Source organism: Mus musculus, chromosome 10 (assembly GCF_000001635.26).
Source record: "Mus musculus strain C57BL/6J chromosome 10, GRCm38.p6 C57BL/6J".
NCBI classification, from domain to species: domain Eukaryota; kingdom Metazoa; phylum Chordata; class Mammalia; order Rodentia; family Muridae; genus Mus; species Mus musculus.
Genome location: NC_000076.6, coordinates 100,066,892 through 100,084,821, shown reverse-complemented (window position 1 = coordinate 100,084,821; position 17,930 = coordinate 100,066,892). Strand labels below are relative to the sequence as shown.

Genomic DNA, 17,930 nt, shown 5'->3' with positions numbered 1-17,930 from the left:
TATGAAAAGGAGATTATTATACACCAATTGACTAAGGATTTACAAAGCTTAAGCAACTTGCCCAAGGTCACCCATCATGCTATTATGTGTTCAGGTATTCTGATGTACAACAGGTCTCTAGAAGATGTGCTGAAAACGATGCACAATACTACTTCAATGCTGTTTAAAAGGCTCTCGAACTTGAGTGTTTTGAGAATACAGAATGCTACTATTTACTCTGTAAGTATAATCTCATTCATATAAATAGTAGGCCTGTGTATTATTCCAACTCTCCCCTTTAGATATTCATATCTCTCATAAGTCTTGGTCCTCTGATTGTCATAGGTGATATGACTTATCCCAACAAACTATGATGCTTTTTTCAAGTTCTCCTGACCACTCTTCCCCAGTTTGCTTTTCTTTATGCTATGAGTGAAACAATACATTAGATACTTCCATGATGATTCCTGTTAGGTAACACATTCTTTGATATGAATGTGAGCACCACAGTAGATTGCTTTATGCATTGCTATCTAACTCATGAGTGACATCATACATAGCCAAGCTGTGATATGTAAGACCTGTGTTTTACAAATGAAAGAAGAAGGGGCAAAATAAATAAGGATGAGGGAGGGGAGGAAAACTATAAAAGGATGTCCACCTTGCAAAATAAATTAATAAGTAAAGGATTAAATAGTATTTGATTTTGCAGTCAGGTTTTTCTTGACATTGGTAAGTAGGACATTCTTTTGTTTCTAATTGTGGTGGTTGTAGCCTTCTCAAACTACATAATTATAATATTCAATACATTATATGAAACATCTATTTTCACAAGTTAGCTCACAGAGAGAACAAATATGTAATTGCTAAATAGAAAGAAATATACAAACTGAGACCCATTAGTGATTTAATTTCTAACATTTGGTTTCTCTAGTCTGGGAAGACAGGACTCCATTCACTAAGGCTCACAGCTCTCTCTAGAGATGGAAGTTCAGGGTTGTTGAGTTGGGTAAATTTGGATAGTCATACTGGTGGAAATAAGCTGTATGTAAGAAACATCACAAACCTTTTGATGAGTTTTAATTAATCTACTAGACAAATAATAATCTGTACATGCCCAGGGAGACACATAACAAAATCTGGCAAAAACACAACTCTAAGCAAGCAGACACACTAATAGTCTCATGGCAATGAAAAAAGTCTCCTGCACAGATTGTTCAATAGTCATATTACTCTAGAAACAGCTCAAAATTCCCAACCTTAACAATGAAGTTGCCACCCACCCCATCTTCATCGCCCAACCCTGTGCCCTTATCCCTAACCAAGTTTTAAAACAATCCTGGAAAGGAAGATGAAGCTTATCTATAAGGAAATGAACCTCTCACCAAGTGAAACTCAACTTCTTCTAAAAGAATGCTACAAAATTCAGAAGCTATCTAATAATATAACAGCCTCAATGTATAACATATGCTTAAAAAATTACTGATTGTTTAGAGAAATATCTGACCCCAGCCAGGGAGACAGAGAGAGAGACAGAGACAGAGAGAGACAGAGAGAGAGAGAGAGAGAGAGAAAGAGAGAGAGAGAGAGAGAGAGAGAGAGAGAGATTAAATGCTAAGATGGAATACATGTTCAACTTAGGTGGTAAGAATGTAAGACAAAAAAAAAAGAATATGTCTTGGTATGAAGAGGGAACATCTCTGCACAAAAATTCCAAAAAAAAAGAAGAAGAAGGAGAAGGAGGAGGGAGAGGAGGAGGAAGAAGAAGAAAAGGAAGAGGAAGAGGAAAAACAGCATAAAGTAAAATATGTCCAGTATAGAGTACAGAAAAAAAAGCAATACAATGGTGATTTTTGCATTTCAGATACAGTATCTGTGGAAGAAAATGCCATAGTGTCTTTAAAGGAATAAAAGGAAATTTTATTAACCCAGAATTTGCTATGTAGTAAAAAGTACCTCTTGGTGCAGCAAATAGTACAGACATTTCTCAAAGAAAGGAAAAGAGATTTGTTGCCAATAGATCTGTTTTACAGGAAATACTAAAGGGGTTCTACTTCCTGAAAAGAGTTAACATCAGGTTAGAAGGGTGGACTGAGGACAGAATGGAAGGTACAAAAATAACATAAAATGTAACATATATTTTTCTACTTGAAAGGATATATAGTTGCTTCAAACAACCATTTGAAAGCTAAATATGGGAGTTTATGGCTTAAGAGTATGACATTTAAAAACACAATAAATTGGTTCAGGGAAGGCCCACGTCTTTCTTGAAGGGTACTAACCAATGCAATAATATTAACTCTAAGAAAAATGTTATAAGTGAAAATGTACAATTTAGTTCCAAAAGTTACTATAAATAACACAGGGAGATAGTGAAGCTCAAATAGAGAGGATATGGATCCCTGAGAAGAACAGGGCTTGAATGAAGAAACAGAGGATAAAAACTGGAACCAGAAAGTGGAAAAACTGACAGATCCAAGGTCAGTCATAATGACATGAAATAGGAAGAGCTGAAATACCCAAGGCAGCTGGGCGTGGCACCACAGGCCTGTAACCCCAGCACTTCAGAGGCCGAGGCAGGCTGATTACAAATTTGAAGCCAGACTGGTTACAAACTAAGAATTTGTTTAAGAAAAACAAAAACAAAAACAAAAAAACAAGAAAGAACAAAACAATGCACGTATGCATAGTTTTGAAAAGCAATAGAAAAACAATATACAAAAATGAGTGTGACTCAGTTAACAGTGGTGCAAGGGCATTTTTTTCACCCTTTAAGGAAAGAAATTAGCTTAACATCAACAATGTCATTTTTCCAACTTAAGAATCTGGGACAGGTTAAGTGAGTTAAAAGCAAAATATGGAGGATGAAAATGGTAAACGTTAATATCAAGGAAACAGGAATGGAGCATCTAAGATGCTAAAAATGGCTCCTTTGGAAAGATGAGTAGACAAAAGAAAAGATGACACATGCACACCAGGTCCAGTCCCTTTGTGGAATGTGTCAGATCTGATATGTTATATGAGTGCAATTCACAATTTTCTGTTTTGGAAGACCATCGTGAAAACATTGGACATGGTAGACTGCTAGCCAGGGAGATCTGGCAGCATCCTTCCATTGGATGTATTAAATATCTACACTGTGAAATGTATAGATTTTTTTAAAAGAGGGATAAAAAGACTATATATAGCTTTATTTTAGGTCCAGGTAAAGCTTTGGTAGAAAAACATTCTCAAGCATGTACTTCAGAGATTTTTCTTTTAAAGATTGAATAAGCTATGGTGAATCTGTGCAAACAGAGACCGAATATACACAGTAGAGTCAAGAATCTTTATACTGATCATGGCACAGACTTGCAAATACGTCAGTCTTCCAGGAACATGGGTTCTAGGGCAAAGGGGACAGAAATTTCAGGGAAACAAGTCCATTCCTCTCCAACACGCATTCTTAAGTAGTATAACAGTGTCAGCAAATTTCCAAACATGCACTAGTAAATATGGAGACGCAAAACTGAAAATATCTTTGAAAGTGTTGAGAGTTAGCGCATGCACTTGAAATTTTAAAAGTCCATTGTGATCAGGGACATTCTCCACAGAGTTTATTTTAAGCCTACAATGATTCAAAAGAAGGCCTCTGTCGTAATTTTTTTCAATTAATTTCGTACCTTATTTAAAATAACCTTAGCAGAAAGTTTATTGGCCTAATTCCTTCATGGTCTTCATAACCTCCAGGGAGATCCGATTCTCCAAACCAGATATTTAATTGTCAGGAAGACCATACAAGGAATAACAGCAACAGAACAGTATTATTAGTAATCATTTATAAACTTGGTTTAAGTCCATGCAACACTCCTATAGGGGATACTTGGAGCCATGCATGCATTAAATCAGATACGTGTACTTACTATTACTGCTACTGCTGTCATTCCTAAGGGAGCTGGCTGCAACAGGGGGTAACATAAATGGTTTTGTGACACTGACTCTGGAATCTAAATAGAAAGCAATAATGTGTCAGTGTTACATGGTGATTTATATGAATCACAGAGTCCCCCAAAGGCGAAGTGCAATATCACTGTATGTGCTGGGTCTGCCTCCCAAGTCTAGGTTATGCAGTTCCTATTTATTTCATACTCAGTTCAGCTGCTCAGTTTTGTCAAGAGATGTGCCATAGTCATCTTGGAGTGATGGCTTATTGCATACAATACCATGCTTAGAAACGTGAATAGTGAAGAGCTGGTGGTAGCCCATCATGATTTTAAAGGAAAGCAATGAAGTTAGTTCCATCATAGGGACCCAGCTCAGGGAGAGTTGGGATCCAGAATGAACTGGTGAGGCTCAGAACTCAAGTCTCAGAGATAGACCCTTAAGGAAAAGGTATGAGACATGAACATTAAGGGATGCTGGGGATGAGGAATGACATCATTCTATTCTCCTAGCAAATATCAGAGTGAGAAAACCTGTGAGCCACCATCATGTATTGTTAACTCACACAATTCTTCAATTCAGAAATATTGAGTCTTGCTGTCTTAGAAACGGATGTATCTCTCATGCTCGATGAACATCATTGGCAGTCATTGATATCTGCTTTTATTTTTTTATCAGAAAAACACACAAATTCTTTCTCTAGCAACACATTCAGTTCATCCAGCAGGGGAAGCTTATAAAAGTTCAATCTTACTACGAACAGTGAAACAGGAAATGCTTGAATGCCTTACCTTTCTCGGGACCTAATGTTGAAGAGAGCACACAGTCACTAGTGTCAGATGCCACCATAAAGTCCTTAAAGGCATCAATGGATCTATTGAAAATACTAAAGAATTCTTCAGGAGTAAAGGATCTAGTTTCTGGCCTCTTCGGAGATTCTTTTATATTCTAGACAAATAAATAAATAAGCAAACAAACAAATGAGAAAGTTCCTAGTTTTCAAATAACTCATAGACTTGACTGATAATGCACTATTGACTGGGTCCTCAAGGATTCAGGTATTTGAACTCTGCAAGCCAACAGTTTTTGAACAGCTACTCCACTAGACTCAACTCAAAATGGCTACAGAGAATAACGATGGTATCAGGTCAATTTCAGACTCAACTCATGACCGAGGTTACAAGGGGACAATAAACAAAGCAGAAGGAACAATGGACAATGGGATAGGACAAGGTCTTGGCAATAGGACAATGAAATGACCCCCCCCCCCAAATTAAGAATTGTAAAACTGCTTATTACAATATGAGTATTAGTTTTTGTTTGTTTGGTTGGTTGAGGCTTTTTGTTTGTTTGTTTGTTGTTTTTGTTGTTTGTTGTTTGTTGTGTTTGTTTGTTTGTTTGTTTGTTTTTTCAAGATTGGATTTCTCTGTATGGGCCCTGGCTGTCCTGGAACTCACTCTGTACACCAGGCTGTCCTTGAATTCAGAAATCCGCCTACCTCTGCCTCCTAAGCGCTGGAATTAAAGGTGTGTGCCACCACTGCCTGGCTTGAGTATTAGCTTTTAAAAGGCATTCCTCTATAACACATATTCCAGGAATTTACAACTGGACATACTAAGTACAGAGAAGAATAAGAATTGATGCAAACTTCTTCAATTTTTAATTTTTAAAATTATGTATATGCATGTGTTGACGTGGCAGAGGTGGTATGTACATATTTGAGAGCAGATACTGATGGAGTCCAAAAGACGGTATCATGTCCTCTGGACCTGGAATTACAAATGGTTGTGAGTTGCTCATCATGAGTTCTAAAAACTAAACTTGGTTCTTTGCCTGAACAGTAAATGCTCTTAACTGCTGAGACATTTCTCCAGCCCCACGGGAAACCCTTATACATTGGTCTAGAATTTCTACTCACAGGTAAAGACCTTAGTAAAACTCTCCTGCTCACTCTGTCATAAGACTAAGAAACTTTTACCAGAATTATTTGTAACCCTTCCATCAACCAATGGATATGTGGCTTGATAAATAGTGATATTCTCAATAATAATGGAATATTTTATAAACAGCAAAAAATTAACTAATATATATATATATATATTATATATACATATATATATATATAAGCAGAGCATATCTTATAAACAATGCAACATGACAGAAATACAACATAAAAATAAGAATAGTATGATTAACTTATATAAAATTTAAACATTCAAACAATAGTTCTATGTTAGGGTTGTAACATAAATAATATATATTATTCATAGTACATATCTATAATTTCTAGTGATCTGGTAAAAATGCCATGGCTAGCAAACACACATCCTTTATTATTTGTCATGCTTTAGCCCACGCTGCCATTTATTAAACACAACTCATCTTTAAATCCCCAATACATATATTATTCCCTTTGTGATAGCCTTCTGTTGTACCTGTTCTTTTTAAGATTCCTACATGCTATAAATGCAATGACATTGTGCCTGCAATAGTAGCATGGTGGGTATAGATCAGGCAATGCTAACACACATTGTGGAGTCCAAGGTCTATTCTAACTTCAGACATCAGAAACTGAAACAACAGAAATGATCAGGGGTCATGAAGAAACTATTAATAAGGCAAGGACTGTGAGAAGAGACAGCACTAAGCTGGCCGAGTCCTGTATCCAATTAGACCAGTGTTTTTCAACCTTCCTAACTCTATGACCTTTTAATACAATTCTTCATGATGTGATGACCCTCAACCATAAATTATTTTCATTGCTACTTCATAACTGTATTTTGATACTGTTATGAATTATAATGTAAATATCTGATATTCAGGATAACTTATATGGGACCCCTGTGAAAGGGCCATTTGAACCCCACAAAGGGGTTGAAATCTTCTCAATTAGCTACTCCAAGGTCTAGTCTATTACAGACACAGTACCACAAATAACAGCATCAAGATGTGCCTACACTTATTTTTGCCTGGTCTGGCATTAAAGATACTCTATTGTTGATTCTTTGGGAAGGGATCATGCCGCTGTTCTCTAAATGGCATAAAGTACAGTCAAGTATGTAAGGCTGAATAAGAACAGACTTAGACTTTGAACCTCTTACTGTTCATTCCTTAAGTTCTAGGATATACGGCTATTCCATAGGCTCAGACACCAAACTAGGGTCATGTGCAGACCCAATGACCCCAGGAACAAAAATGCACAGTAGTTGAAGTATTATTGATATGGGGCAAGTAGTTTGAGTAAGTTCTCCAAGAGAAACATTTGTTTTCAATACACTTACAACATTTTATTAATTTATTCTCTTTACATCTTGATGTAAAGACCCCCTCCTCCCAGTACCCACTTCTTACAATTCCTTCCCCACCTTCTCTCCCCTTCTCCTGTGAGGGTAACTCTCTCCCCTGGGCTAACAACCTACCCTGGCACACCAAATTACTGCAGAACTAGGCACATCCTCTTCCACTGAGGCCAGACAAGGCAGCCCAGTTAGGGGAAACAGGATCCACAGGCAGGCAACAGAATTGGGAACAGTCCCTGCTTCAATTGTTCAGGGAACCACATGAAAATCAAGCTATACATGTACTAATATGTGCAGGTGGCCTAGGTCCAACCCATGTATACTCTTTGGCTGGTAGTTCAGTCTCTGGGACCTGCCAAGGGTTCAGGTTAGTTGACTCTATTGGTCTTCTTGAATACACTTATAACTTACTAGGAAGATAGTATGAACTTCACTGAGGTATGAAACAAAATTTAAGGCACAAGCCAAATTGTTTTTAGGATTACTGTGTAAAGATACTATATTTTCACCTTAGTTGTCAATATTTAGGTCTTAATAGCCACTTCAGTATTGCAGTAAAACTACAATAGACTCTTGTTAAACTATCCTTAAATTAAATAAAAGTTTATAGTTTAAAATAACACAAAACAAGGAGGCTCTCATCTTCCCAATACCATTGCTTAGGAAAGGTCTTAGAGAAGTATAAGAAAAGAACAATTCTGATGAATACCAAGTTACCTTCGGTGCGTTTTCTTCCATGCATAACACGAGGTCATCCACTATTTTCCCAAGTTTGTCTATGATGGAGTAATTACTCAAGCCTTCAGAAATATTTGAGAACTTGTCCAGAAGAGTAGTCAAGCTGAGTGATAATTGTATTACCATATCTCGTAGCCAACAATGACTAGGCTGGAAGAAATTCAAAGAGAAGACAAAAGTATCTATTATAACTATGGCAGATTCAGGGGGCTCTTCAAGTCTCTCAGCACTTTACTCACTGACCGCAGGACAAAGGATTTCCTCAGAACACAGGAGGGGTCAATCCATATCTTGCTCAAGACAGAGTTAACAATTCAAAATAAACAAATGAATAGAGATCAGAGGAAATGGTCATGATTTTTGTCCTGCCATGGAAGGACATTAAACCAAAATTAAACCAGCTTTGTATACCTTACCTTCTCTTCCTTGGCCAACAGCTAATTCTTACCTCCTGACACTCCCCCACCCCAAACACACACACACACACACACACACACACACACACAGTTCACGTACTAATGGACTTTAATTCCGTGGAAGATTACTTATGGCTTAGTCACTTACGTTTTCAAATACAGACAGGATTACCAAAAAAAAAAAAAAAAAAAAAAAAAAAAAAAAAAAAAAAAAAAAAAACCCTACTAGGAAAGGGAGTCTTAGTGTTGAAGGAACTCCCAGTTTAAAACCAATTAACCTTAAAGTCTTGATAGATTTCAAGGCTTCTCAATAGATAAATTCACGTGGGCAGGGATGTGATTTGAGACCCGAATAGACGAACTTGAGTGGCAAGTACCAGCTTGTGTTATTTGTGGGAGTGAGTGCAAAAGGAAAGTAAGTGTATTTCTTGTTCAAAATTACCATTTGACAATTTGCTCAAAAACGATTTCAGATTTCAAGGTTGCGATAGCAGAACAGTAATCCAAGCACAGGGGCCTCTCCTGTAGCTCGTTCTGCCCGCTCAGATAGATGCTGAAAGCTAGCATCAAGCCTAACTGCACTCAGGTCTAGCTGACAGACTCCAGGCAAACAACATAAACTCAGAATCACACATAGCACATGTAGAACACGGAAATGAAGGAGATTGTGTGGACAAGTGGAACATAGGTTTCGTGAGATCAACATTTTTAAACAGTCTTATTCTTCATGGTTCCTCTATAGAGCATTCCAGAGCATGCTGGGGTTGCTCAGAAACGGTGTGCTAAAAGGACATACGAAGGAATGGAAAAATGAATTAAATAGGTGCCAGAGATAAGAATCAGTGGTTGAAGAACACTAGTTGCTTTTGCAGAGGACTTAGGTTTCCTTCCCAGCATCCTCAGGACAGCTCACAAACATCTCTAACTCCGGTTCCAGGGAGCCCACTGATCTCTTCTGGCCTCTGAGGGTGCCTGGCAAACGCATACTGAACATACATGCAAGCAAACGTTCATCAACATAAAAACTTTAAACGCTTTAAAAAAAATGAATTACAAAAAATACCCTCCATTCCACATCATCACTCTTAGCAAAACACAAAAGAGTAACTATTTGGTACTTTGTGTGCCAAAAGATGCAATCAAGGCCATTATGTAGGATATGAGACAACGCACATTTCTATCAGGACACTCACCCTACAAGTACCAGGGATCAATCTTAGGGCTTTGCTCCTGCCAGGCAAGTCCTCTAACACTGAGAAAGATGCTCAGCCCTTGACTTGTTGAGACAATGCTCCATCCTGTAGCTCAGGATAGTCTTGAAGTAGCCTAGACTGGCTTTACACACCTAATCCTCTAACTCCAAGTCCCAGAAGCTGTAGTTGTAAATGCCGTGCCTGGTTCTCTAGAAATTTCATCACAACATTAAAAATGCCATAGTAGACTAGGAGTTTTGCTTAATGAACTACTTTGTAATAGAGATCTACTAATCAGAAAGATGGAATTCTCTGTTTGGGTTGATATTTTTGGCCCAGTTGTTCTTCAAAACTTGCATTCTTTATTATCAGAGTACTCACAGTAATTAATGTCACATAAAATCAGTCCAACTAATAAATCTAATTTCCCTATTAACCAGCAGGTGGAAACAAGTAATTTGTTAAGTTATTATAAATTATAGAGCTATTTTATACTTATTTCACAGAACAGTTTTAACTAACATAATATAGAAAAAAATGAAATTGGTTTATACAAAGATTGGTATGCTCCAATTCCTACAGGCAAGCATTAAACATTTTAGAATGTTGCCTTTGGTTTCAGGAAAGAAATAAACAAACATACAAGGGCAGCAGAGAATGTAGCTCAATGACAGGGCAAGTTGCCTAGCTTGCGCAAGGCCCAGGGTTCAATTCCAAGCATCATAAACGGGAATGGGAAAGAAAAGAAGAACAAGCAAAAGGTGACAAGGGAGACCGTGTGGTCACTAACTCACCTTAACTCAGCTCTGAGAGTCTTTGTGTTTCTCAGGTACATCTAGAACATGTTCTTTGTTTTGCTCAAACCCCATTTATCGGAAGCCCAGGCAAATTCCTATTTATATTATTATCAAGCCAGTAAGTCCCTTGCAAAGCCCTTTCATGGTGACTCACTCTGTGAGTTTCTCTCCTATTGGGCGGCGATAATTTCTTTTAGGTGGCGGCCATCTGAGCACGTGATAGGATGGTGGCAGCACATGCCATGATGCCATTTGTGTAGCAATCAAACAATACAGTAGCCTCCACCAAGATGTACAATCAGCCACGGCTATTCAATTTTACAAGGATAATAGATTCCATGTATTATGATCTTAAAATCATGTGACCGATACTCTTGCTGATCTGCTCGGACCTCTAGACACAATCAATTTTCTGAACTTTTAATTGAGGCACTCCTTTTATCTTGTGGTTGTTCCTTTTAAGTAGAAAATGTTCTTTCTCTCTTCTCTTGTTCTGTGCCCCCAAAAGACCCCTAGTTACAGTACAGGCCTGTGCTCTCTCGTTCCTTATTTTTAACCTGGGCAGTTCTATAATAGTTACTATCCCTTCTGTTCAGCTTTATTATTGACATTACATCTTCTATTAACGCATAACCTCACTCATTTTCACAGAGGTGAAGGATTAAGAAAGTTTAGAGTAACGCAAGATGTCAGAGACAACAGGCAGCTTTCAGATTTCTGAAGGACATGTAATTTTCACAGTAAGGTCTGAGAGACAGGATTTCCCAAGGTTTATTCTTTCAAACATAGGGACAACTTGTCTTAATAATAATATTAAAATTTTGACATAAATCCATCAATTCTTGCCTTATTATCCCCATTCCCCACCCTGGTACACAAACAGGATCTTGCCATGAAGTCCAGATAAGCTGCCACCTTGTGATCCTCCTGCCAAAGTCTCCCAAGTATTGCGATTAGAGAAACACACCAGGCTTACTATAAATTCTTGGGTATCCTGCTAACAGCTCACATATTTCTAAGCCTGTGCTATTTTATTTTATTCAAGTCATTATTGTTTGTACTACAGTTCTTTTGAAAAGGCTGTATCTTTAACTTGGTCCTGTACATTCATTAATTTGTTTATTCAGCTATGCAGCAGCTTTTTGAGGCTCTTGGATCTATTCATAAGAGAACAAAAGTAAACAGATCAACAGATCATATTTAGTGTTGGCCTCTTTTGACCTTCCTGCCTAGGAGAGGGGGCAGGGGGAACCAGTCTTGACTAGAACCTCAAGAAGTTTCTTTTCTTTTCTTTCTTTCTTTCTTTCTTTCTTTCTTTCTTTCTTTCTTTCTTTCTTTCTTTCTTTCTTTCTTTCTTTCTAATTAAATATAGTCAATGATTTGCAAAGAAAACAAAACACAATTGAATATTTCATTTGTGAGAGGATCGGAGGTCTGCTTTTTAATTCTTCCAAGCTTATGATTATGAAATAGATGATTAAGTGTTGTGAAAGTCACAGACAGAATCCTTTTTTCCGCTGCCTTAAAATGGCATTATTACTCCTCTTATCTTTCAGGGGCCATTTAAAACTTAAATACTTTAAAACAAATATTAACTTACAACAGCCACTAGAAGCACAGAGGATAGAATGCTCTCCTTCACTGAAGGAATGTGAAGGATCAAGAAAGTTAACAGTAATGCAAGATGTCAGAGACAACATGCAGATTTCAGATTTCTGAAGGACATGTAATTTGACTCCCCCCCACCCCAATCCATATATAGAGCTATTAAAAGAAAAAGTAAAGGCTGCTTTGAATAGGAAAGTTTGCCTGCAGTGTTTTGTTGTGGTGGTGGTTGTTGTTTTCTTTTGTTTGTTTTGTTTTTTTTTTCTTTCTTGACGCCATACTTCATACAATCTCATCTTCTTTTCTGCAACCTTCTGACTTCCATCCTCTGGGTTAATTGGAGCAGGCCTGTGTGAGACTCCTAGCACAGCATGTGCTCTGTACTCTTATATATTTGCAACACGTAGTCATCTAAAATGCCAACTGACTCCATGACATCAAACCAACATCGCTGGACTATGAGCCGATCATGACCACTAATGATTTCGCTATGAACTTCCTCGGGGATTTTTTTTTAGTATACCATGAGTACCAAATGCATGGTTTTACTACATGACTCAATAAAAGATACAATGAAAGACAGAAATAACTACCAGTAATCTCCACACAAGTAGGAATACAACTGCTTTTGAGGGGCAATGATGAAAAATCCCACATACTCCAAAGGGCAAACAAATGTTAAAATGAAGATGCAAGGAGTTCTGTGAGGTGTGTGATATAGCCACACTGCACTATCAGAACTGGGCAATTTGAGCCATGCATGAACTATCTTATGAAAACGTGGCAGAACTATCTTAGGGCTTGCTAAGTCTGACATATTTTTGCCTTCTCAGAATCTGACATATTATTCCACATCAGTTTCCAATGTACAGTCTCTTTGTGGTCACCATAAAATTCATGGGACTCATGGCAAACAAAGCATACTTTGTAGCTACCTGCTTGCTTAGTGGGTCTAAATTTGGTATATTGTCAATATCAATCAGATTCAGAGGGAGAAAAGCCCTGGCTGGTAAATTCTGAACGATAATCACAAGGAGTATTGACCCAGCCTCTATCTAATGCTTGGCAACAGCAATAAAATCCCATAGGTGGGTAAATCTAAACTTTCCTATAAAAGTGCTTTATAAAATGTTAGGACTTGACATGGCTAGTATATACTTCCCAAAACCTTAACTCCTCTTGGATGACCAGGGTTTTGGGGATGATGCTGTCAGTCCTCCCTGAACAATTCTTTTGGATCTTCAGGTCTTACTCAGCTAACTTTGCCTTTTCTTGTTTGAATAAAAGAGATGGACAATCCTCAATCTAAGATGGTAATCAACCTGGGCGGGATAAATGCATGCTACTTCTTGGGACAGGTCTATGAATGGCCCCTCAGCCAGACCCAGTTCATAGTCCCAGTCCACCTCACGTGGAGTTCTAGGCAAGTCCGTCCATCTGCTCTTTCAGTGCGTCCATCAGAGAGAGAGAGAGAGAGAGAGAGAGAGAGAGAGAGAGAGAGAGAGATCTCTAATCTGTGCTTGGTGAATGCTGGAGTCAATACTCTTTGGTAGGTACTTATCACCATATGCTATGGGTGAACATTTAGAATTTGCTGTAGGTATGAAATACACAGTGGATTTTCAACAATGTAAGGAAGGTAAACTATTCCATTGGTAGGTTATAAAGTAAATGATTATTCTTGGCATACTGTAAGCTAAATACAATTTATTACATTCAATGGCATCTGTTCTTTTAAACTTTCTTTTTTAATTGTGGCTCTTCATCAATTGAAGATTACGTGCGGTTCTTTCTTTTCTATCAGACAGCAATTGGTTTACATCCTCTAAATGGTGTCTTAACCATGTTTATTAAGTTGAGCCTCGGTGCTGTTAAGTAAGTATGCTAAAGAGCTATTTAAAACAGTATTCGAAATTCTAGTTTATTCATTTTTTCCTTTTTTCTTTTTCTTCTTTTTTTAATCATATACACAGCGTGTTGCCTGAATGAATGCCTGCAGCCCCAAAGAGACACCAGATCTCATTACAGATGGTTGTGAGCCACCATGCAGTTGCTGGGAATTGAACTCAGGATCTCTGGAAGAGCAGACAGTGCTCTTAACCTTTGTGCCATCGCAAGCTTCCTTTTCATTTTTTTCTTTCTCTTTCTTTCTTTCTTTCTTTCTTTCTTTCTTTCTTTCTTTCTTTCTTTCTTTCTCCTTCCTTCCTTTCCTTTCCTTTCCTTTCTTCCTTCCTTCCTTCCTTCCTTCCTTCCTTCCTTCCTTCCTTTCTTTCTTTCTTTCTTTCTTTCTTTCTTTCTTTCTTTCTTTCTTTCTTTCTTTCTTTCTTCCTTTCTTTCTTATTCTCTAAGCTTATTTTTACAGTCCAGTCATTATCCCCCTCCTAGTCTGCCCTCTGACTATTCCTCATCCCATACCTTCTCTGCCTCCTCCCCTCCATGTCTCCAAGAGACCCCCCACCCCACCAGACCTCCCCACTCCCTGGGGTCTCAAGTCTCTGGCAGGCTAGGCTCATCTTATCTCACTGAGCCCAGATCAGGCAGTCCTCTGCTGTATATGTGTCCAGAGCCTCATATCATCTGGTGTATGCTGCCTGGTTGGTGGCTCAGTGTCTGAGAGATCTCGGGGGTCCAGGTTAGTTGAGACTGCTGGTCTTCCTATAGGGTCACCATCCACCTCAGTTTCTTTTAGCATCTTTTTTTTAGAAGCACTTTCTTAATGAAGGTATTGGTGGCATGGGACTATAACTTCTATACTCCAAAGGATGGAAGAAGGATGTGGAACTTAAAGTCATTGTTTGCTACATAGTAAGTTTGAGCTAATCCTAGGCTACATAAGACTCTCTCTCAATAATTAAAGTTAAAAAGTATTACGTTCTAAATGGGGAGGGGAGTAGTAGATAAAGACCTAAGCACACTTATCTACTTAAATGAATTGAATTTCTATAGTAAGTACTCCATATCACAAGGGTGAACCCTAGATTAGGGTGAACCAGTGACAAATTCTGTGGAATCACTGATTAAATGCTGGTGGACACCTGACTCAGAAAAGCCAATAAGAAAAATCCCTCCCACAATCGCTGGTGGTGGGAGGAGCTATCATTAGTCTTCGAGCCAGGCTAAAACTATAGTGTGTCAATTTGGAGGCTCTGAGGAACAAAGAAGAAGCATTCTACACAGGCACAGGAAAATATACAGAGAGTCAAAACAAAACAAAACAAAAACAAAAACAAAAAAACCAAAAAACAAAAAACAAACAAACAAAAAACCCTGGTAGCTTTGTAACCTTGATTCCCATGAGACCCACACATGCCTAGGCCCTTGTTGGTGAGCTCTTCTACAGCCTCTTATAACAGTGGGACCTACCTGCCTTTCCTTTCTCCTTTCCCTTCCTTTTTCTTTTCTCTTCCCTTTCTTTTTCCTGGTTAAGCTTGAGTTCCCTGTTATCAAAAAGGACCTTAGTTCTTAGTGGATTAAGATGGGCTTCTTCAATACTCACAAACCTGGCGTTTTCGCTACCATTAAATGTTGTCTGGTAAGGATTTTTTGAGCAAATACTATATACTCATAGAATCATTTAGAGTATGGGGAAAAAGTACAACAAAGTAAAAGAGACCAACCCTACTCTTTCTAAATTTAAGATAGAATAAGCAGACAAGGTATAACATCAGAATACTGTCATCTGGGCATGGTGGCACACCCATGTAACAGCAGCACTTGGGAGGCTGAGGCAGGAGGGCTGAAAGTTTAAGGCCAGCCTGAGCTACACAGCCAGAGCCAATTTCAAACTTATCAAGTTGTCATCATCATAATAAAAATAATGGCCATGACAATTAGTGCATGCCACACATTAGGGTTCTTTTTTTAAAAGATCTTAGTCATTACTCACAGCACTGAGATGAACACATACCACTTGCGATATTCACTTGCCCTATAAGTAATACGATGGTATACCCACAATGAATGCTTTTTAGGAAATTCTACAGAAATTAGAAGATAATAAAACAAACCGTTCCTTCAGCAGGTACAGCGTCAAAGTTGCTGAGCACCAAGTCTTCAGCATGAATCAAAATAGTCAGCTCTGACTATATGTGGTGTTAATTTTCTGTGGTCCCATATTAACCCGGGAGAGAAAGCACAGTCTAGAAGTGTAGATAATGGCCTTGCCACTTATGAAGCTACCACATCAAGGAAATCACAAGTGATTCCACACCAAGGAAAGGTCCTACTTCCTTTCTTTGCTTCCTTCTGTCAAATATTTATTAAGTGCCTCCCACACAGAAGGCACTGCAGGTGTAGAACAGCATCTATATAGTTTTTGTCTTGTGAAGTCTGTAAGCCAGAGGATGACTACCGATCAAATAGCCCCATAAACAATCAGGAAAAGGCATTCTGGGCCCTCGTTGCAATAAAACCCTTCCCTGTTTCAGAAGATGAGCCAGAGATCAGTCAGCATCTATGAAGGAGGAATAGATCACGATTGGATAATTACTTCTAAGTCATTCTGTCAACCAAGGAACCGAAGTATCCAGTAATAAGTCATGGGAAGACGAAGGAAAAAGAGAACACAGAGCCAGGTAAAGGTGGTGGTGGTGGGGATAACCTCGGAGTCAAGCTGCGTATACCTGAGGAAGGCTAGGCTTACTGTTACTGTAGTAACAGAGGTCCTCAATCCAAAACTTCCCTCTTAGCTATTCCTTTGAAAACTGCTTTAGGAACTGGGTAAGTGGCTCCGTGTGCCTTGCAGAGGAACAAGCCTAGGTTGTAAGGCACCCAAACAAACACACAAACTAAAAAGGATGCAACCCTAAAAAGTAGTGCATGCATTACAGACCAGTAGCTCCTAACACACTGATATGGGGCAGGATGTCCATGTTGTTTTAGTGTCTCTAAGACTGTTAATGAGTAATGCACAGAAATCAGTTGAACACATTAAACTAAGTAGCCATGCATGGATGATAAACACTGCATGCTCTGGGAGGGACAGTCTGAGCAACTGCCGTCGTGTGACACCGTAGAATGCGTACATTCCACAGAATTAGTAGGAACTATCAATCATATTTGAAAGAGGACATGTGTCAAGGGGAAGGGTTACTTATTCAAAAATTTGAACACCACAAAGATGAAGAAATGACTGAGGGACTTTTGAAGGAGACTTAAGATAAGATCCGTTGATGTCCTATTGGAACTAGAACAAATTACCACTGAGCTGGTAATCAAGATCAAGGGTATTTTACAGTTCTTGAGGCCAGATGGATGAAATAAATCTTACTTAATCTCAACTCAAGGCGCTCATCAGGGGTGAGGGAGAACTTTGCTGTGGCTTTTTTGGCTCTAACAGGCCACTCGCCAGTATCCCTCTTGCTCCGGCTTCAAACTCTAAAGCTAGCAGAGGACTCTGCAAATCTTGTTCTCTATCTTAGACAGGTCTGAATCATTCTTTGAAAAGGGTGCAAGTGCAATGACTGGCCCCATTTGACAATCTAAACTAATCTCTCCACCTCAAAAAATTGTAACTGAATTACTTCTCAATCTTAACTGAAGTACTTATTCAAAATCCTCTGAGCCAGATAGATGAACTGGACCAGATATTGCTAGGGAAACAATATTTATGATATTAAAATCAAGCTATTGAAGAGATGGCTCAGCAGTTAGAAGGTACACTTCTCTTCCAGGACCCAAGTTCAGTTCTCAGCACTCATGTTTAGCGATACCTCTAGCCTTTATGAACACCTGTACCGTGTGTGCATGCACAATTTAAAAATAATAAAAATAAGTCTTTAATAAAATATTAAAATGTAAATCATGATAGTGGAATGAACCTATACCAGAAGAAAAGAAATGAAAACGCAAAAAGGATAAATTTGAAGACAGCCAAGACATTAAAGTATTGTTGCTAAATTTACTAGAGTTGAAAATATGTTACTGAAAGGTAAGGTAATAATTCCGTGTTTAAGAAAGACATACTAAAGTATTTAGAAGCAG

General features: G+C 38.4%; 1 protein-coding gene across 4 annotated transcripts in view; it reads right to left on the bottom strand.

The window, feature by feature from the left end:
• Kitl (kit ligand) overlaps positions 1-17,930 on the bottom strand; it is an 84,802-nt gene that overhangs the window by 15,595 nt on the left and 51,277 nt on the right. For 2 of the 4 annotated variants that reach the window (XM_006513314.4, NM_013598.3), the window contains exons 4-6: positions 7,917-8,087; positions 4,692-4,848; positions 3,882-3,965 (exon numbers count right to left, since the gene is read on the bottom strand). In XM_006513314.4, the coding sequence (XP_006513377.1) occupies positions 3,882-3,965; positions 4,692-4,848; positions 7,917-8,087 (412 nt within the window). The remainder of the gene's footprint in view (positions 1-3,881; positions 3,966-4,691; positions 4,849-7,916; positions 8,088-17,930) is intronic. The other 2 variants (NM_001347156.1, XM_006513315.3) reach the window with 1 other exon arrangement.